Source organism: Notolabrus celidotus, chromosome 22, assembly GCF_009762535.1.
Source record: "Notolabrus celidotus isolate fNotCel1 chromosome 22, fNotCel1.pri, whole genome shotgun sequence".
Lineage (NCBI taxonomy): Eukaryota > Metazoa > Chordata > Actinopteri > Labriformes > Labridae > Notolabrus > Notolabrus celidotus.
The window spans coordinates 21743692-21765200 of record NC_048293.1 but is presented as its reverse complement, the minus strand read 5'-3'; the positions used below and the strand labels follow the sequence as shown (position 1 = coordinate 21765200).

The window sequence follows — 21509 nt, the reverse complement described above, 5'->3', positions numbered from 1 at the left end:
ATTCCCCAGCTTAACTTCCCATGGAAATTTACCGGAAACTTTCCACCCCTTTGCAACCCTTATTGTGTTAATATCAAAGAGCAGAAATCATGATATTCATAACCTGTGGATGTTAACATGGCTGCTCTGCACCTTTCTGTTCTCATGGTAGAGACCATGTGTTGCTGTACCCCTCTGTGACCGCATTAACACAGAACAAATGTCTAATTCAGCGAAAGAGACCACTTCCAGCATCAGGCTACGTGCCTGGCAGCTGTTTTTCATTTTGCTACAATAATGAAAGCTTTTTTTTTATGTGGGTGACAAGTTCTGTGCCGGATTGCGTACACTGTAATAGTTCCTCTACATCCCCACTGAGCATCAAATGCCAAATCCTGAAGTAACAAACATCTACATTAAGCCCAGCACCAACATTCATGTGTAGAGGGTTTGTCTGCAAAGGATGTAAACACAAAGATGCATTAGAAGAAATGGATGCACTTTTTGTTTCTTCTTGAAAAATCAATTTTCAGCTTCTTAAAGCTGCTTTTTACCACATTTTTGGGGGCTTCTGCTGTCTTATGCAACTCCCAGAGCCACACAGCTCTCCCGCTCTGCTCTGTGCACCGATGCCAGGATGAATCCGCCCCTGCTGCCTCTTAAAGTCCCCAACAAGAGGTGATGCTGCAAAACTGGACCTCTTCCAAATGTCCGAAAACAGTTCCGCTTTTAAAAAACAGCACATGACGCCGCAGTGACACTTTAAGTGCTCTTTGTAGAGTTCAGAGTGACCGGTGCTGATTGATTTTATTATGATTCATCACCAGCTGAAGTTGTAACAGCCTCACTGGATCAGGAGTAATCTCCAAAGTAAAGAATGGGGATCAGTGATGAGGGATGCTGATCGCTCCTGGAGGAGGACTCATTTACAGCTGGCTTCATGAGACATCTCTGCCTGCTGCTGCTCTCTGGGCTGTGTCCTGCTTCTCTGCTCTGGCTCCTGTACAACACATAGTTCAGGCAACACCCAAAGACATAATGTTGGACGCCGAGTACAGTTTATAAAACGCAGCTATGAATCAACAGCTGAGATGCACTAAAAGACGAGGCAGAGATGGATGACATGTTGCATTCTAAGCTGCTTTCTGTGTCCGCTCTGCTGCTTTCACTGCTGCTTTCAACACGAGCAGATATCCAACTGAAGCCCAACCTCAGCATTAAGCCTTCAGTTGGATTTCATCTCTCTATCCTGTTTTATTAGCATCTGATTTGATTTATGTTTTCTCAGCTCAAAGGCTTCTGGGAGCATAAATTGTGCTTGCATTCCTTGAGATAATCTCTGTAGAGGCTTCTCACCTGTAGGCAATCTCATCTCTTACTACAGATTTGAAGAGCCGGTATATCAGCAGTGTCAGATGAATGCCTGCAAATGCAGAATCCCTTCAGTCTGTCTGCATTCATCTGGAGCTAGATATAAACATCTCAGTTACAGGGAGTGTAAAGCATGGAGAGGTGAATAGTGATAACTAAGGGATGATGTTTGATGTGAGTCTTAATCCAGTTTTATTGTTCTGTGTTTACTTTTTGCTCTTTTCCAGATATCTTCACTTCAACAACATTGAATCTCTGGAACCAGAATCATTCACGTTACTTCCAAAGCTGGAACGACTGTAAGTTTCTCCTGACTCTGAGTTCACATACACACCTGAAAACACTGTGAGAAAACACATTTTCCAGTTGTCATTTGAGCTTGATTCAGCAGGAAGTTTGATACAACAACTATAAAGTCCTTTTTAAGGAGGAGTTAAGAGTCATGATGCGTAGATTTTAACTTTCCTCAGCATTAAAATGATCAAACATGAGTATGAATGGCTCGTTGTAAGCCTCTGAGTTTTCTGTTTCATACAGAGATTAGTTTTCTGTTGCTTCAAACAATAATGCTGTAGAAAGGAGGCTGATCCCGGACTTACATTCAGTCCCCATGAGGCCACTTGTGTCAGATCTGTGAGATGATGAGAAAAAGGCAGCTCAAGCTCAGTTACATAACAAGCATATGTCAGGGTTTGTATTAGAGTACATTATCATCTGTTTTAATTCTAATAAAAGTGGTAGAATCAGTTCAATCACTGTAATCTGAAGTACTGATGTGTGATTAAGTTTCAATTTGAGTCCAGGACTGAGAACACGTCTTTAAGACTCTCTGTATGTTTGACGCTGAGATCCGTCTTAAGCATGTTAGTCTGGTCAACCAAAACAGAGATAGATATATCTAAAGCTTATTAAGTTATCCACCTGAGGGACGACTGTGGCTTAAGGGTAGAGTCGTCCCCTCTTAATGAGGTTGGCTGAAGTGTCTGTGGGCAAAACACTTAACCTCAAACTGCCCCTGGTGGCCGTGCCAGCGGTGTGTGAATGGGATGAGTTTATACTGAATCAGACGGCTGCAGCTCATACAGAATGCTGCTGCTCGAGTCCCAACAAGGACCAACAAAGTAGACCACACCACTCCAGTTCTTAGATCTCTACACTGGCTTCCTGTCTGTCAGAGAATAGACTTTAAAATCCTGCTGATGGTTTATAAAGCACTGAATGGTTTAGGCCCAAAATACATTGCTGATCTGCTACTACTTTATGAACCACTTCGACCTCTGAGGTCATCAGGTACTGGTCTGCTTTCAGTCCCAAGAGTCAGAACGAAACATGGTGAAGCAGCGTTTAGTCATTATGCACCACATATCTGGAACACACTCCCTGAAAGCTGTAGGTCTGCTCCAACTCTCACCTCTTTTAAATCCAACATTAAGACTTTTTCATTTGCCACTATCTTAGATCATTTTAACTCACTTTAAATTAAAATTTTAATGTAATTTTTAATTTATTTCTAATTTTCCTTCTTCTTTTCTGTTTTATTATATTTGTCATTTTAATTGTGTTCTTTTATGCTTGTCTGAATGTTTGCAATGCTTTTAATCTTTTAATGTAAAGCACATTGAGTTGCCCTCGTGTATGAAATGCGCTATACAAATAAAGCTGCCTTGCCTTGCCTTGCCTTGCCTTGAAGCTGAAAAGATTGGTACAGACACGGTGGCAGCAGGTAAGGATTTTAAAGTGGAGGATGAACTTTCAGTGTTTCACACACAGAGGCGACACCTCGGGCAGCCGGATGAAGTGTTCACAGACCATTTCAGAGTTCTCTTTTTCTAAAAATGTAAGATTTCCACTCATCATGATAAACTAATGGACGATCTCTCTCCACTCCGTATTTGCATGTTATGAGAAGTGTTTCCACACCTGAGAGATGTAACAACAACAAGTGAGCTTATCCTTCTTCAAGGGTTACTAAGGCTGCATCTCAAAGCTCTAAACTTCCATCCTTGCATCGTTCACCCGCGTCTTAGTCCCTCCCACCAGAGATGCAAGGAAATTAAAAGAAGGAGAGAGGAAACATGGAGACATGAGATGTCCTTTCATCCGGAGCGTCACATGCAGCGACGTCAGGTGGTGACGACAGCTTTAACAGCTGTTTGTGTTCGCACACATGTTTACTGTAATAACTCTGATAAATATAAACAGTAACAGAGCTCTGAAAGACTTCCATGAAGTCTGCACACGTGTTTCCTCGCTCATCGCTCCTCCGATCAGTCTCCTCCGTCCTCTCTCCTCTGTCCTAAGAGCTTTGCCACGCCACTTAATAGGGCTGGTCAGTTACTACTTCCAGTTTGGCGGAGAGCAGAGGAGAGAGGAGACTGAAGTTAAAAGTTTTGAGAGCAGCCTAATACATCATGCAATCTGGAAGTACCCTTTGTGTCCTTTTAAAATAAAAGCACCTACTTATCAAAACAGCAAAGCCAGCAAAAAAAAAAGAGAGGCAAAACAAAAGCATCAAAAATAAGAGTCTAAGGAGCTTCTCTCTAAAGCTCAAACACAACCTGTCGTACTTACACCTTTAAAAAAGCTGCAGAAAATCATAGTTGTGCATTTTATAGCATCATGAGTTGAATACCTTGTTAAATCTGATGTATTTAGGTATCAACGTCAGCTTAAAGTCAGATTAAAAAGTTGGAAAGTTTTAATTCAACTTCAGTCAACCTTTATTTAACTTATAGAGCAGTTCCAGATGTCAGCTTCATATTTAATTGAGAGGGTAAATTATTATTTCTGCCCCGGACCACAATATCAGGATCCACTTCCTTATCGTCTGTAAATAAACCTTCAATCATCTTTGTTTGTAAAGCATTAAAGCTGTTATATGTGCAGTCTGCTGGTCCCATGCACTGCCTGTGAACACTGTGGATATGAACTGTCCTGACGGCCTGCAGATATAACACCGCCTCTGTGTTGAAACCTCTTTACCAGATGCCTCAGGGCTGATAAAGTCCTTTTTAAATTTCTGTTTCATTGTCCCTGTTTATGAGCCAGTTGCTCCCCAGTATATCCATACTCCCCTGTCTCCTGAGAGGGGGAGAGGAGCGAGGGACACCTGCAAAAATTAAAGGGGGAACAGGGAGGGAGCGGGGGAAGGGGGAGGGGATTCCCAGGTGCACACTCCCAGTGACTTGTTGGGGAATATCTCCATGGTCACAGTCAAAGCAGTCACTCTGACACAGAGAGTTTCTGTGGACTGCTGTCCTCGAGGTGGAGATACAAAATGAAGAATGAGGTGTGCAGCGGCTCAAGAAGTTCAGCTGGTCATCCACCAATCACAGAGCAGGACAGGGTTCTTGATAACTCCTCTCATAGTTCTCGTCTCTCTCTCTTTCAGGTTTTTACACAACAACAGAATCACCCAGCTCGTTCCGGGGACCTTCTCTAGTCTTCAGGCCATGAAACGACTGTGAGTGCAGAGAGAGTCTGAAACATCTGTGTGTGCTTGTCTCTGTCAGTTTGTGAAGTGTTCTCCCATGTGACCCCCGTATTAAGTCAGGCCTGTTTGTCCGTTAAATGCCATGTAACTACACTACGCTGTTCTCACGCCTCATACTGCAGGATGGTTTTTATCTCAAGGCTCTCAGCGCAGACCTTGGCATAGTTTAGTTGTTCTCTCTTCGCGTCAGCATCAGAGGAGATTAGAGGGTAAAATGGAAAAGTTAGAATATCTATCTCGCCCAGAAAATGCTTAGTTTTCCATGAAATGTGAGACTTAAGGCTTGAGGCCAGCTATCTCTTAATACAGATTTAAACTCTGTCTTCATCCAGCTCTCACACGGTGAAGAGCATTTAGTGCTTTGGCTAAAAGTTTATGTTTTCTGCACTATTAGTCTGCTTTTTGAAGAATCCCTGTTATCTATGCATGAAAAAATCCTGTCATGGTGTCAGAAATCTGGATTAGCTTTAGTTCCAGAGACCTAAAAATGGTCCAAGTCTCTGAAAACAAGACAAAACTGCACACACATGATCAGAAACTTTGATACCACCATGTGTTCAGGGTTATCTACGACCTGGCTCTCAACTGAGCCATCCAGGGTCTGCAAGAAGGGGTTCCGACCACACTCCTGCATGCACCGCACCATATTTACATGTATGCATGCTCCTTTGTGCCATTTCTCACCTGTTCATGTATCCGTTTGTTCAGGCGACTGGACTCCAATGCATTAAACTGTGACTGTGAGCTGCTGTGGCTGGCTGACCTGCTGAAGCAGTACGCCGAGTCAGGGAACGCCCAGGCTGCTGCCACCTGCGACTACCCGAGCCGACTGCAGGGCCGATCTGTGGCGACGCTCACTGCCGAGGAGCTGAATTGTGGTATGGACATGATTACCAGAACTGATGCAATGACTGTTGGTGCTTGCAGAACACAGGACAGCAACAGTACCTATATGAAAGCCCAAACTTTTCAGCCAAAAAACCCCCAAAATATAGATGCCAAAAACTCACAACCCCCACTGTCCCTCAAAGTGGTTTAATGTGGCTTCATTTAGCTGGTCTGCAGAAAACTAGCCTATCTATATGAGCATGTGTCTGTGTTTCCTGTGCCGTTATGAATTAACCTACTGCTACTGATGCTTCTGATAATAACCTGCTCACTAACCCTAAACTTAGGAGTCATCTGGCAAAAAGAAAGGCAGAAAACTCATTACATTTTCTATTTTCAAGGTTTTATCTCAAGCTGAGCTACTATTTTTGTCAATTTTTTTTTAGTACAATGGATAATATGTACTGTGTTAGATAATTAATTAGAAAAAAGCATTCTTGAAGACATCTCACGACCCCCCATTTGTGTCTCGCGACCCCCCACGGGGTCCTGACCCACACTTAGGGAACCCCTGCATTAAAGGGAGCAGCCTTAGGATATCTGGGTTGTTTTAGGGATGTATGATACTGTATTCTCCTTTAATACTGGTTCCAGGACCTTAAGTTGGAAAACAGGTTATATAATAGAGCCGTAAGTTGTGCAAAAGTTAAAAAAAAAAAAAAAAGCTAAATGTACAAAGAAGTATACGCACAGAAAATAGACATTTGTCTTGTCGTTTAGTTTAACAGTTACTCATCACACCAAAAGGGCTGTAAACAAATAAAAACACTTTGACTTTTCACCTTCTTTTACACCGGACCTGCTCTTTAAAGCAAGAACACACACCCTCACTGCAGAGCAGCATGCATGCATTTCCAGTTCCACTGTTCTTCTACAAACGTCCTTTCTTTCACCACAGCAAAGTCAAATTAAACCAAATGCACCCCTCAACCATCCTGCCAGCAAATAGCAGGTCTGCTTAGTCACTGTCTCACTGTCTCACTGTCCGAGACACAGACACACACACACAGGTGTATCCTCCCTTTGTGTCTGAGGTCTGCAGGCACCCAGCTGTTTGAGTCTTCATGCACCACCAGCTGTGTCTGTGGTCTGAGTAAAAGGACCCCCCTCATTTGGTCTGTGGTCTCTCTGAGTGTGTGCTCAGTCTGTCAGTGATCGGGGGATGTTGTTTGTTTGTGTGTGTGGACCATTGTTGTGCAGCCCGAGACCTCAGCAAGCAAACAGCATGACTCACAGAGAGTTTTCTATTCGTGGTGATTGAGTTTGAATTAAAACACAACACACTTGATTTGCAGAAAATGAATCGAGGTACTCACCGTTCCACAACTGTGCCATCAGATTCTATCAGTCTGGAGGGAACAACATGAGATCTGTGCAAGACTTGCAAATACATAACTTTTAAATCTCCTGCGATGAAGTGCAGGAACTTAATAAGTCGAGAAAGTCTGAGTCTGAAATCAGAGGAGTGAATAACCAATACCTCCATCAGTGATACCTAAACACATCATGCATTAATACTTTTTATATACTCAAAGTAAGAATCAGAGCTCATATTTCTCTGTGAGTCTGTTGGTTTGTTGAACTGTTGTCTGCGCTCCTGCAGCAGTAAATCCCACAGTCTTAGCTCTGTGTTTCCTCCAGCTCTGACTCAGAGCTGCAGCCTGAGCCAGGCAGGCAGGCTCGCTGGCAGCTGACTGTAACCCGACCACATTTAAATCTCTGCAGCTAATTTGATGGCCCCAACTTGCCCATTCTTGCTCAGCGTAACCCCCTCCACTTCATCAGTCTGCATAGCGAGCCAGCAGAGGAGGAATGTGTGCTTGAAAACATGGTGGAAGTTATTCCACTCCTCCCTCCTTGTTCTCCCTCTCTCCCTCCTGTAAATGGGGCAGAACAATGCACAGCGGGTCGAACAGCTGTCAAAACAGCCGTCCTCCTTGAGATGAAGTGCCACCTCCCTGCACAAGTAGTATCTGATGAGCCGGGCTGGCCTCCTCGTCAGATTACACACAAACACGCTGGTGATTAGGATCTCCAGCGTTAATGTGAGGAACTATTCGATAAGGAGAAATGAGTCTTTGAGTTTAGGTTTGGTTTACCTGCTGTTGTACAAAGATTAAACTTCATCCACGGATTATTCTTAATGTCAGCCGAGTGAAGAGAGCCGTTTAAAGAGCTGCTCTGAAATGTGTCTACCATATGTGCACCGTGTGGAAAAGAAGCCTCAGAGTTTAGCAGTGAGTGAGAGAGCCTGACTTTCTTCGTCAGGTGTTTTTTGGCATCAGTTGCTTTTAGTGGATGGTGACTGTAAGGATGCAGACAGAAGAGAGGAAGAGGGCGGAGATATAACATGCAACAAATGTTATCAGCTGGAACTGAACTGGCTCCTTCATGGCATGCTAATGCTATTAGGATACCAAGGCACTCCAGGGAGCTGGACTCAGCATTTGTAGTGAGGTTGTTGTTGTGAGTGGTGCTGGATGAAGCTAGGTTAAACCAGGGGTACCCAAAGTGTTGGTCGGGACCCCCTGGGGGGTCACAAGAGACAAATAGAGGGTCGTGAGATGTCTTCTAGAATGTTTTATTATGATTATTTACTTTTGTTTATGTACCTTGTTTATCTTGCTTTTTGTTGGTACTGTTAATTATTATTATTTATTTATTATTATTATTATTGTATTTTTTTTGTATTGATTTATTTTTTCTTCTCTTTGTTGGTTTTGTATTACTTTTATATAATTTGTCAACTTGTGGTGAACAAAGAAATACTAAAAAAATGCAGTAAAAAAAGTTATTGACAAAATTTACTTGAAAATAGGAACTTTTACTGATTATAGTAAAACATATTGACAAAAATAGACACTAAACTTGAAATAAAACCTTGAAAATAGAAAATGTAATGAGTTTTCTGCCTTTCTTTGTTGCCAGATGACTCCTAAGTTATGGTTAGTGAACAGTTAATTATCAAAAGCATCAGTAGCAGCAGGTTAATTCATAACGGCATAGGAAACACAGCCACATGCTCATATAGGTAGGGTCATTTTCTGCAGACCAGCTAAATGAAGCCACATTAAATCACTTTGAGGGACAATGGGGGTCGTGAGTCTTTGGTACCTGTATTTTGGGGGTTGCGGGCTTAAAAGTTTGGGAGCCCCTGGGTTAAAATATGGTGCATGATTTGTCAGGTCTGATGCTCCTTGCAACATATTTCTGCATTCAAACATTTATTACTTGGTGTGATGACTACTTATAATATTGATTAGTTATTCACATCAAAGTCAGTAGCTTGATCTCACACATCAGATCAAATCAGACCATGTAAATAAAATTTGTCCTTGGTCTTCACTCGCATGCATCCATCACACTTTCAGCCACATGACTTTGCAAGCTCTGCACCGCACCTCTTTCTGTTCAACGTCACCATACAGCAAACGTTGCATTCCTTTGAACACCACCAGTTTAGCATCACCTTGCTCCTCATGCCCCTTCTCATTAACAGCCATGTTGCCATTTGATAGTCACGTGACCAAACAAACATGCTGCACCCACACACACACACACACACTATCAGAGCAGCTGACGGGCGTAACCAGATAGAGAAATCGTTCTCTTTTGTGTTATGTCACAGCACATTCTCACATTGTGATTTGATTAATCCTACAGCAATAGCTATAACCTGGAGTTCTGCACAATACAGACTACCTTACAATGAAAGTGATGATAAGTATGCGCAGTATTAGTGTTGCAAAATGCATGCACAAGCCATCATTTAACAAATTAGAAGCATGCACAGATGATACTAAAATAGAGCTCTCTTAGTAATCCACTCGACTCTGCTAACATGCAAGGGAGGGTACTTTCAAAAGCTTCAGGTTGAGTTTAATGATGCATTTTGAATCTGAAGTTCCAGAGGTGGACACATGCATGTGATAGGTTTGCTTTTAATATTTTTCATCCTGATGTTTTTAGATGATATGGACCTGTGTTTCTGAAATAATGAGATAAAGTATATATATCAGTGTCTAGATATCTGCAGAGACGTGATGACTGTCAGGCTTCACACGAGCCTGCACAGACTGACTCGGTTCAACAGAAACACAGAGACAGACGATGAACTGATAAATATTTATACTTGCATAACCATCTTGCATTCCTCCTCTCTGGCCTTTTCCTCCAGAGGTACCCAGGATCACCTCAGAGCCCCAGGATGTGGATGTTACATCAGGAAACACCGTCTACTTCACCTGCAGGGCCGAAGGCAACCCCAAACCGCAGATCATCTGGCTCAGGAACAAGTGAGACGTTCGATGCTATGAACATGTCACTGACAATTTACTGCACTGTCTTCAGTTAGTTCCTGTTTGAACATGTGTGTTTGGATACCGAAGATTGTTGACATTAAAACAGATCAAGAAGGAGTCGGAGAGTCCTGACTTCACTGTTTACGTGCGTTTAAATGATGTGTTCCTTTAGAGAAGCTCAGCACGTGAGCAGACTGTAAACACGCACTGATTTATGGTGTTATGATTTGTTCCTCCTGACAGCAACGCTCTAAACATGCGTGATGACAGTCGTCTGAACCTGCTGGAGGACGGGACTCTGATGATCCAGGACACCAGGGAGACGGACCAGGGGGTCTACCAGTGCATGGCCAAAAATGTAGCCGGAGAGGTGAAGACTTCACAGGTCACTCTGCGATACTTCGGAGCCCCATGTGAGTCATCTCTGTCTCTGTCATCACAAGCAAACCTTAAAACGCTGAAGCTGCACATTTGCTGAAGTTTTATGTGGAAATCTGTGCGTGTTTGTGTCCAGGCTGAGTAACACGTATCATTATTTGATATAGAAACCTAGATTTAAAGATGTTCCAGCCCACAGTGAAGGATATATTTCTGTCAGTCAACTAAAAGACACAAATAAAGACAGATTTGTGTCTGCAGATTACATCGTCAGTTACAGAGTCTCGCTAAAAGAGAAGACAATAACTGAGAAGTTGTTTCAGCATACGTCTTTTTAACTACTTAACACCAGATTTCAGCAAACCTGCCAGATACAGTTAAAGAGACTCTCACCTGCACTGATGGGAAGGCGCGTTGAGACAACACATTTCGTCTATCCCTGAAACGTTGGCACAGATCTCCGCCAAGCCGCCCAGACATAAACTCAAGTTAACCTCGATACAGACCACGGAGGAGTAGGTGAGATTACCTGGCTGTGTGAACCTCAGTGTGATGTTATGAAGGTAGACACAAAAGCGTCTGGTTTCCTGCCAAAACATTCACTGAGCACAGCTTCAGGGCACGAGCTCACAGAGACGAATCCATCCCTGGAAAAACTTTTTATTGCCGTCTCCGTTCTTCCAAATCTCTCTGACACAACTTCCTACTCCTGCGTTTGCTGATACTATTTCTGAGATTAGAAAAACACAGGTGACTTATTTAATTTTAAGTACATAAAGTTGTCCTCTGAGCTCTCCGGAGTGAGGTGTCTCTGCCATGAACACCGCTGAGCCTTTCGAAGGTCAAATAACTCTGCTGTCCCTCGAGCCGTGACCTAAACATGCTGAAACTTTCTCTCCACTTGCTCATGCTTACACACGCACACAAGTACATCCTGTCCTTCGTCTCTGTCGCTCATTTCCTCTGACTTCTGCCTGATACACATACATGTACACCCTCAAACTTAACTCTGCCATCAATCACTCCGAGGCTGATGAATGGCTGTTGCAGTAGGAGATAAGCACGCCTGTCTCTGGGCGACCCGAAGGTCACCAGCGGGTGACGGATGGCTAAAATGAAGACCTCTCGTTAAGGACCAGTTTCTGAAAGCAGATGTTGTGCGTTTCCTGTCTCCATGTGATTGTAAACCCCGGGACTCTCGCTGTGTACATAGTTCCTCTGACTTCACTGCAATCACCGGCCAAATATGGATCCAGTCGGCCACGTTTTGTGACGCACACAGGAGGTTGTTTTGGCAGGAGTTACAAATACACAAAGGTGATGTTTGTGCATAAACGGATCATTAGAGTGCACACGTCTCGTAATGCTCATTTAGGTCACCGCTAGTTTCCCGACACTCAGCAGTTACTCCCTGATAAAAAGATCACTCCTCACCTAATTAATCTGACCTTATTCCCACGTCCTCTCCTCCCCTCTCCTCTCCTCCAGCACGGCCAAGTTTTGTGATTCAGCCGCAGAACACTGAGGTGCTGGTGGGAGAGAGCGTGACCCTTGAATGCAGCGCCACAGGACAACCGCAGCCCCGGGTCTCCTGGACGAAGGGGGATCGGACCCCCCTGCCTAACGACGCCCGCATCAACATCACCCCCTCGGGAGGGCTGTACATCCAGAACGTGGTCCAGGCGGATGGAGGACAGTACACATGCTTCGCCTCCAATAATGTTGACACCATACATGCTACAGCATTTATCATTGTGCAAGGTAGGAACACATGTTGGAATGTGATTTATTCATAAATATACTCCAGATGACATCAAGGTGACTTTCTCAGCATGCAGATTGAAGCACCGTAGATAAAAAGACAGAGCCAAAGGTCAAAGGTTAAGTTCACTGTAATCTTGTCCTGGAAAAACACCTACCCGACGATCTCACTCCTCCAAACACAAGGATGAACTGATGACACATTAACTCTAACCTCTATCACTTCTGCCCGCAGCGGTCCCCCAGCTCACAGTCACGCCTCAGGACCAGTCCGTCCTGGAGGGTCACACGGTAGACTTCCCCTGCGAGGCCTCAGGTTACCCACAGCCTGTGATTGCCTGGACACGTGGAGGCAGCCCGTTACCTTTAGACCGCCGACACGTGGTCCTGTCCTCTGGCACGCTCCGCATCACCCGGGTGGCGGCTCACGATGAGGGCCAGTATGAGTGTCAGGCGGTCAGCCCTGTGGGGACTGTACGCGCTGCCGTGCAGCTCAGCATCCAGCAGAGAGGTGAGGCTACAGGGAGAGGTCTGAGAGGGATTGTAGATGATGGGACATTACATGGAAAGATTTCACATGACACAGTGTTATTTCTTGAACATACACTACCAGTCAAAAGTTTGGACACACCTTCTCATTCAATGGTTTTTGTTTATTTTAATTATTTTCAACATTGTAGTTTAATTCTGAAGACATTGATGGGTTAGAGACTTAAAACTTGGAATGAACCTCAGAGCTCCATGAAAAACGGTGTCCAGAGAGTGAAGGCACTCCGCTGATGTATACATATATACAACATCACCATAATCAATCAGAGGCATGAAAGTAGCAGCAACAAGTTTTTTAATTGCAGCAAAAGAAAAACACAACTTATTTCTGAAATAGAAACCCAACCTCACCTTCAACTTCTTTATGAGCTTGTGAATGTGCAGCTTAAAAGACCGTGAATCATCAATTATGAATCCTAGGTATTTATACATATGCCATTATGTAAAATCAATCAATAAATAAATGAATAAATGAATAAATGAATAAATGAATAAATGAATAAATGAATAAATGAATAAATAAATAAATAGGGTTATGGTGTAAAAGTGGCAGGATTAACATTATTACAGTACTGGTCTCTCTGCAGACTGCAACACAAAACCAATCTGTTTCAGACAGGAGACTGAAAAATGTGACTGAAACACGTCTTTCTCAAACAGGTTGTTAGTGAGGCTGCTAAAAGCTTTCCTCAAACACTGCATGATTGTGTAGGAGGAGGAGGAGGAGGAGGAGGAGGAGGAGTGCTGGGTGGTAAAGTGCTGAGAGGGTGGGAGTGTTGTAGCTCTCTTCAGTCACAGCTAATTTGTCGTTTACACACACAAGGCTGGTGTTAAGTTGATGCAGTATGTGCACACACTGAAAGACGTATAGCTCTGCATGTGTGGGGCGTTTGTGTGGGGCGTATGTGTGGTCATGCTCTTCATGTCGTGGTCACATGTTTAGAATAAGTTTGTTCCACAGAGTCATTCAGCATACTCAGATATTTTCATGTTTCTCTTCATAAGAAAGCAAAGTTTGTCTCCCTGCTCCTGACTGCTGTGCAGATGGTTGTGTTTTGTGTGTCTGTGTGTGTGTGTGTGTGTGTGTGTGTGTGTGTGTGTGGATGAAATTACAGGCTTGGCGTATGATAGGAAAGCATTGCAGTCTGTAATCCTGTGATGACACCATGTTTTTCCATGTAGTGATGGTTGTTAACACGGCTCAAAGTACACGTTGCATAATGGCCCCACACTGTTAAGGAGCTATACGAGCCCACAGCCCTGCTGTCTGCAGGATGAGAGCAGCCATATGCAGAGTGTGTGCAGAGTGTGTGTGGAGAAGGAGGCAGAGCTTTAGAAGAAAGTGAATGCAGGGATTAAGTGGATGTGTGGCTCGTCTCCTTTCAGCGGATGCGTCAGTATCTCTGTGATATACGTGTTGTGTTGAAGCTCAGAGGTAAATATGTGCGGTAGATCGCCTGCAGCTCTGACTCTGTGTTCTGTTCCCTGCAGTGAACCCTGTGTTTAACAAAGTTCAACTTTGATTTGGAGGCTGTGAATTAGTGTCAGGCGTGTATAAAACTGCCTCCCACTCCCGTTTATGTTCTCTTACTTTGGGGATTTTCCCATGGCCAGGTGGCTCACTGCTGCCTGCTGCATGGAAGACATGAACAATATGAACATTATGCATTTACCCAACCTCAACACAGTGTGTGTGTGATGGAGAGAAGACGCCAACGATGATTGGTGCATGGTCTCTTTAACCTATGTACCAAACTTTCTTTTTTTTCTTGTTTTTCTCCCCTTGAAAATGGAAAGAGGCTAAAATCATGTCTAATCACAAAGCAGCGCTCATGTTCTGCACTACTTCTGAGTAAGATCTTTTAGTAACTTCATCTTTAACGCAGCTTTTCCTCCTCCTCTAAAAGTTAGTCTTTGGGTGGCAGAGTTCTTCATCGCACTATTTGACAACACATGAAGCAATGAGGATTTTTCCCTCCAAAATACGCAATGCCCTCCTCTCCTCCTGAACTCCACAATGACTTTAAGATGTTGAATATGTTGCAGCTCTGCAGGGGACGAAAGAAAAATAGCCACAGCATTGCAACACACTGTAAAAAGCTTTGCTGAATCCATGTCTGCTATGATTGATTGCAAAAAAGTACATTTTATATGTTTGGTATTCTGAGCAGTAGTGTATAATCATTAACACATGCGCGTGTGTGTGTATGTTTTAACTCATTCAGTAACGCCTGTTTTCACAAATGCTCCAAGGGACCTGACGGTGGAGTCTGGCCAGGATGTCCAGATTCCCTGCAGCGCTCAGGGCCAGCCTCAGCCCATCCTCACCTGGAACAAGGTTAGACGATAGAGCCGCTGTCGGCCGAGTAAGCTGCTCGCCACCTTCTCGCCGCAGAGGTCACAGGGTTAGACTAATGTGTACGAGAAGGAGGTAGTGATGGGGGGAAGGAACTGGGGAGGGGGTAACTTAATCATCTAATGCAGAAAAATGTCAGAAATGTGAAGTTTTATGTTTGAGCTCATTTCACTCCAAAAACATCCAAGCTGGATAAACGGACATATCAGGTCCAATCTGTGAGACTCTTAATCCTGGTCTAGTAATCTGATATCATGCTAGCTCTGAGGGTCACGACCTCTGCCCTCTTTCCTGCCCCCCACCCTCTCCCTCCCAGGACGGCGTTCAGGTGACAGAGAGCGGGAAGTTCCACATCAGCCCCGAGGGTTACCTGGAGGTGAAGGATGTGGGCACGGCTGATGGAGGACGCTACGAGTGCTTCGCTCGCAACCCCATCGGCTACCAGGTTGCCAGCATGGTGCTGACGGTCACAGGTGAGACACGAGTGCTTTCACTTTTTACATCCTGGTGTCAGAGCGTGAAGAAGCCTGAGGAAGAGAGGAAAAGCTAGAGCAGAGTATTTTTAATGTTTGATCGAGATGATCTTGCTTGAATACAATTTCTAAATGTCATTTTTATGCTTGGGATTGATGAACAACACTTTTTCTGTGTTGTGTCCAAACTCTTCTCTCAATGCTTCCATTTTTTATCGCCTGTTTCACAAAGTAAGGTTGTGTTTGCAGAAACATCTGTTCCTCTTTTTCTTAAGTCATAAACCGGAGGGAACATAGTTTTGATTGGTCCCAGAAAACACGGCACCACGTTTTATTTTCTCGGGGCTTCTGCAGATCTAGAATGAGCTGGTGCTGCACATTAGACAGAGAGTAATCAACATGTTACTTATCAATGCTTATAAAAGAGGTGAGTGATAAAACTGAGGGTGATCTTTACAAACCTGTCTTAAAACCTCATGGTGCATTGTTTTATTTTTTAATTACACGTGCTGTTACAGTTGCAAGCAGAAACACTGATCTGCTGCAGAACTTAAACGCAGCACTCCTGCAAAAATTGTACAGAAAGGACGACACCATTATGTATAATGCTCTTCATGTCATTACACACCTGTTATTTTTATATATTTATTTATTTTTCATATATTTTATTTTATTCTATTTATTTATTGTTATTTACAAATTTCTCATTTATTTATTTATTTATTATTATTATTATTATTATTAATCTTTTTATTTTTTTCTTATTATATATTTTCTTTACCTTTTACTTGTCATTTCCTGTCTTTTTTTTTCAACTTTCCGGGTGTCGGGTGGTTCGGGGGATGTTGGGGATGTACATGTATGTGTTTGTACGTGTACTTACCTGTTCAAAAATGAGACAAAATTATAAATAAAGCAATAGCAATTTTATTTATAAAGCAAATTTAATTTCACGTAAGCTCAATGTGCTTTATATGGAGAATTAAAAACATAAAAACATTTTTGAAAAATAAATAAAAGCAGAAAAACAATTGATACACCCAACATACATCAGACACAGCAATCAAACGAACAGAAAGTCACAACAGTCATTGTATAATTCCTACGCTTGAGAAAATAAATATGTTGCGAGGTTGTTTTTTTTAAAGTGGAGACATTAGTGATGGACCTGAGGTCAGCAGGCAGTCTGTTCCAAAGAGAAGGACCACAGTAGCTGAAGGCCCCTTCACCAGACTTTGATTTTACTCTTGGTACTTTTAAAAGACTTCCACCTGCTGACCTAAGGATCTGGGTTGGGTTATACACTGTGAGAAAGTCAGAAATGTACTGAGGAGCTGAACCACTGAGTGCTTTATGGACTAGTGATATGATTTTGAAAGTGATTCTGTATTGAACGGGGAGCCAGTGAAGTGTTTTGAGAACCGGGGTGATATGATCAAGTTTTCTTGTGTATGTCAGGATTCTAGCTGCTGTGTTCTGAATGAGTTGGAGCCACCCTATGGATTGTTTAGTTAGACCTGTGTACAGTGCGAAAATAAAGTTATAGAGAAAGAACAACACCTCTCTAGAGACGTGTGTGTTTAGTAAGCTGAATGTTTGAACGCTCTTACTCTAGCTTGTCAGCACCAGAATCACCAGTATGTATCTCAAAGTGTGCCGCAATCTTAAAATCTGCACAACCTCAAGTTTATGTAAGTTTTCTTTTAGATCACTTCAAACAAGGTCATGAGAGTAAGCGTGAGCTGCTTCCTGTCGCCCCTGCATTATCTTTTTTTAACAGCATGTAACCCCGTTTAACGACCTTATCAACAACTGTGTTCGACTTTAATACAGAAAAGATGGAAGCTGAAGTTATGAGCTGTAAAGCAGTCTGAAGGCTCTCGCTGTATCTGATCCGTTTAAACAGGATTATGCAAACATGCTGCAGGAGGTTGGTTTTCATTGAGCTTAATATTTACCAGTCACAGAGCGGAGACGGTGAAGCAACAGAGCTGAGCATGTGCAGAATGCAAACAGAGATTTACTGAGTATGCTATAAAGATGTGTTGTAGTTTGTATGTTGAGTGTAATTAGCTGTCACTGCAGCGTATCCGACTCTCTCTCTCTCGGTCCAGAGCAGTCAGTGATTCGGTCACACTCTGCTGCAGAGCGATCAGGTTCCTGTCAGCTCTTCCTCGTGTGTGTTGGTGTTTCCTGCTGAGATTTCTCAGGTCAGACTTCAGCTCTCAGCTGCTTCACCATAAGCTGTATCAAAGTGCTCAGTTATTGTTGGACTCCCTCAGCCCTCGCGTCACAATCTCTCTGTTTTCGATGGCACACTGAGATGACGGCGTGTGCCAGAAATGTGCTCGCTCCGACTTCCTGAGGGAGGCTGAAGTGCAGATCTTTGAGAAGTTAGAAACCCATTAATGAATCAAGCTTTATTTCCTGAGCTTTGTTTTTATGACTTCAATGTGCTTTTTATTTTCTCACTAACATTAATCCTCCGTCTCCGTGGGTCACAGTTCCCGCAGTCAGCAGAGAGGGGGACACCTTTGTGAGCACATCCATCGAGCAGGCCATCCGTACCGTGGACAGTGCTATCGAGTCAACCAGGAGACGACTCTTTGATGGGTGAGATACGGGAAACTCACACACACATGCAAACACAGGGTGAGGGTTCTTCACACTCAGGTCTTTCAAGGGCTGAACTTCACTGGGCTTCAGTGTAAAACTACTGAAAAGATCTGTCTCTGCACAAACTGTTTCATAATCGGAGAGTTTTTCTCTGTGCTTGTCGTGTGTCCAGTAATTCTAAGATTTGTTTTATGTTTTTGTGCGTGCTTACATTTAGACGATGTATGAAATGCAGCTGTGCAAATTACACTGAAGTGTATTTACAATAAGTTTATAAATGTGCATGAAGGGTTGAAATCGCTGGGTGACTCATGGGGAAAACTTCTGCCACACATGCACTGATGTGTAGCGCATAGGAATGCATTTCCCACATCCATAAAATGTGAAGTAATTGTCATGCACGACTCTGCAGACCACATAGTCCACCCGTTGCATGGTAGTGAAACTCTCTGCAGACTGGAGTGCATCCTCTTCCTTTCTGATGCATCTCTCCGCTTCTTTTCTCTCACTGTCAACTTCTTCTATTCGCCCTTGTTGACTTCTGTTCATGTTGCCCTAATTCATGTCAAAAGCACCACTTTAAGGAGTCATGAAGAAGTGTCTCTGTGAGTTAAATCGGCAAGGATGTCTGTATAAATATTCCAATTGTTATAAAGACATTTGGCAGCAGTTGTGTCACAGAAGTCAGGCCGACAATATACCGCCACGTCGATAATTTGTCCCCCTCCTGATGTGCATCATCCTGCTTAAATAAATACACTTTAAAAAACGACCTCACCCTGTCAGGGCCACAAGCAAACACCTTTAGTGCATTTGCTTTTATTGTGTTTATTTTACTGCAGGGATTTGTTGATGCTGTTAAAGCTCATCTCACATCTGGGTGCTGAAGTCATTCCAAAACAGTTTGAACTGATCACTCTTTCACAATAAAACGCTTCAAAGTCAGGCTGCATGTTAGAAAACAACAGAACTACCCGTCAAGGTTTCTACTGATGTTTAAATTTAATAGCTCACAGTCACGTTCATGCATATTGGGAGGTCTTTCATAGGAGTATATCTTGGGCTTTTAATACATTGAGCAGATAAGTGGGAGCTTAACCACGTCAGATTTGTATCTGTGTGTCAATGGCTTTGTTGTTCTTGACTGTGCAAGGTTCCTTATGGTGCAACAAATTATGTACGTATCATCCCCACGAATCAGAACACATTTGATCTGCAGGCCGATGGAGACAACAATCAATAACTTAACACAAGTAACTGGATCCTGAAGCCTGTTGCATCCTGCTGCTGCAAACTTAGCCCTGTTGCATAAACTCTGACACTCAGTGCTGTTGTTTAGTCCCAAGACCGAGGATACACTCACATGCACGCTCCCTGCTTCTTGTTTCGTCTGACTCTCACAAAATGCTCTACAGGAGCAGCCAGTGCAAACATATACACATATCTGCAAAGTGTGCTGTGTGCACATGTGTTGCATTAACTGTTGGAGTTAAAACTAGGAGGATGGATTACATTCTTCAGATACTTGGAGATTCATTTTGGTTTCTGCTGTAAATTGCTCAGCTACAGTCACGGCTAAGTGAGGAGTAGAAAAGTTATATCTATTTTTCGATTATTATTGGCTGATCTGCAAATTAATCTGATTTGAACTGGAAGACTTGTGATCCTTGCAGCTGTGTTTCCTGTAGAGAGAGCAAAAGCACCAAGGACATCTGCTCCTGAAAGGTGCTGTATATAGGAACGTATTAGTAGAAGTTGTAGTTCATGCTTTTGCTCTTGTGTACAGCAGCACAGCTTATCTTGTGTTCGGCTGTATCACGCTCTTGAAGCGTAGATAAGAGAAGCAGCTGTGCGTCTGTCCTTTTGCATTCAGACTTATTGTAACAATGTTTCCCTGCACAGCCTGAGTCCAGAGCTACATGCTCATGTGGCCAAAGCTTGAGTACAAATAGCTTGTCTCACATTATCTTGGCGCATGACTTGAATGTTCCAGGTCTGAGTCAGAGCCTGCAGGGAAAGACTGTGTCCATTCAGAAGGGCTGCTGATACTGCTGCACTCTCCTGATGCGCTGCACAAGGAGTAAAGTTTTTAACTTTCAAATGTTAATGCTGCAGGAATAAACTGTGCCTCAGGGGACAATACAAACATCTGTTTGGACAGTCAGTCTGATAACTTAATTTCACTCTGCAGCAGCAGATTGCCTCTCTGGTGTAAACATCAGCGTTTTCCGGATGCTGAAGGAATGATTGGATCTTGAAGTCTTTGTTCATCCAGTAAAGTTCTGCTTGCACTCTGTGCCCCTGTCGGAGATGTAGGTGGTTTCAGTACAGCTCAAGTGTTTCCATCCTGCTGAATGATGTGGTTAGCAGTTGTATTTTTCTTGGCATGCAGACACACACACAATCTGCCCACACATGCACACACATGTACACACAGACACAATTGAACACAGTGTGGTAACCTAGATGGAGATTAGGGGATTTCCAGCTCTCTTTAATGACAATCACAGATTAACAGGAAGCCTCCACCTTGGCTGATGGCACCGACTCGAGTCTTTGAACCCGCTCTGAAAAAAAGAAACACGTTCATGCTTCAGAATGAGATGATAGATGAAAGCATTTTCTCTCTTATCATGAGGGACATCAGCCGTGTTTCTGCGAGGTGTCAGACTGTCAGACTACAAACAGCTGCTCTTCATTATCAAAACAAACCACAGCTATGTCACCATCTTTATCAAGTTATCACCAAATCTTAGTAAGATCAAGGCAGTCATAATTTACCGCTGAATAACCATCGTGGTTACAGAGATTTAATCCACCTTAGCCACAGTTCTCAGCTTTACACCAGTTATAATAATGCTGTCAGCTGTCAGAGGACGAGAGAGGTCTTAATCACAAAATAAGTCATGCAAAATTCTGTCTTACAAATACAAATACAAATAATAATAAAAAAAGGAAAATAAATGTGGAGGAAAAATCTAACTTAGTCACTCATCTATGTAACAAATAATGATATAAATGTATCAATCTTTTTTTGTTTCTTTTTGTTTATTAAAGCAGATAAACTATTTTCTGTTTCATGCGAACATAAAATTCAGCAAATGTATGAAGTTACATAAACACATAAAATAAATATCACTATCACCACTCCCTCTCTCTCTTATTCTCCTCTATCCCTCTTTCCAGACCCAACACGGTCTCAACAGATGTGTGTCTAACATGAGTCTGGTTCTGCTGGAGGTTTCTGCCTGTTAAAGGAAGTTTGTCCTCTCCGCTGTAACTAGCTAAATACTGCGAGATGCAATGCTCATGATGGATTAAGGTGGGGTCAGACTGAGTCTTAC

The 21509-nt window shown here is 43.0% G+C and overlaps 1 protein-coding gene across 2 annotated transcripts in view; it reads left to right on the top strand.

Annotated features, from left to right (window-relative positions):
• Positions 1-21509, top strand: part of LOC117806332 (peroxidasin) — a 64785-nt gene that overhangs the window by 27408 nt on the left and 15868 nt on the right. For both annotated transcript variants that reach the window (XM_034675225.1, XM_034675226.1), the window contains 10 exons: positions 1578-1649; positions 4742-4813; positions 5552-5721; positions 9909-10026; positions 10276-10445; positions 11899-12171; positions 12407-12682; positions 14946-15058; positions 15393-15549; positions 18054-18162. In XM_034675225.1, coding sequence (XP_034531116.1) covers positions 1578-1649; positions 4742-4813; positions 5552-5721; positions 9909-10026; positions 10276-10445; positions 11899-12171; positions 12407-12682; positions 14946-15058; positions 15393-15549; positions 18054-18162 — 1530 coding nt within the window. The remainder of the gene's footprint in view (positions 1-1577; positions 1650-4741; positions 4814-5551; positions 5722-9908; positions 10027-10275; positions 10446-11898; positions 12172-12406; positions 12683-14945; positions 15059-15392; positions 15550-18053; positions 18163-21509) is intronic.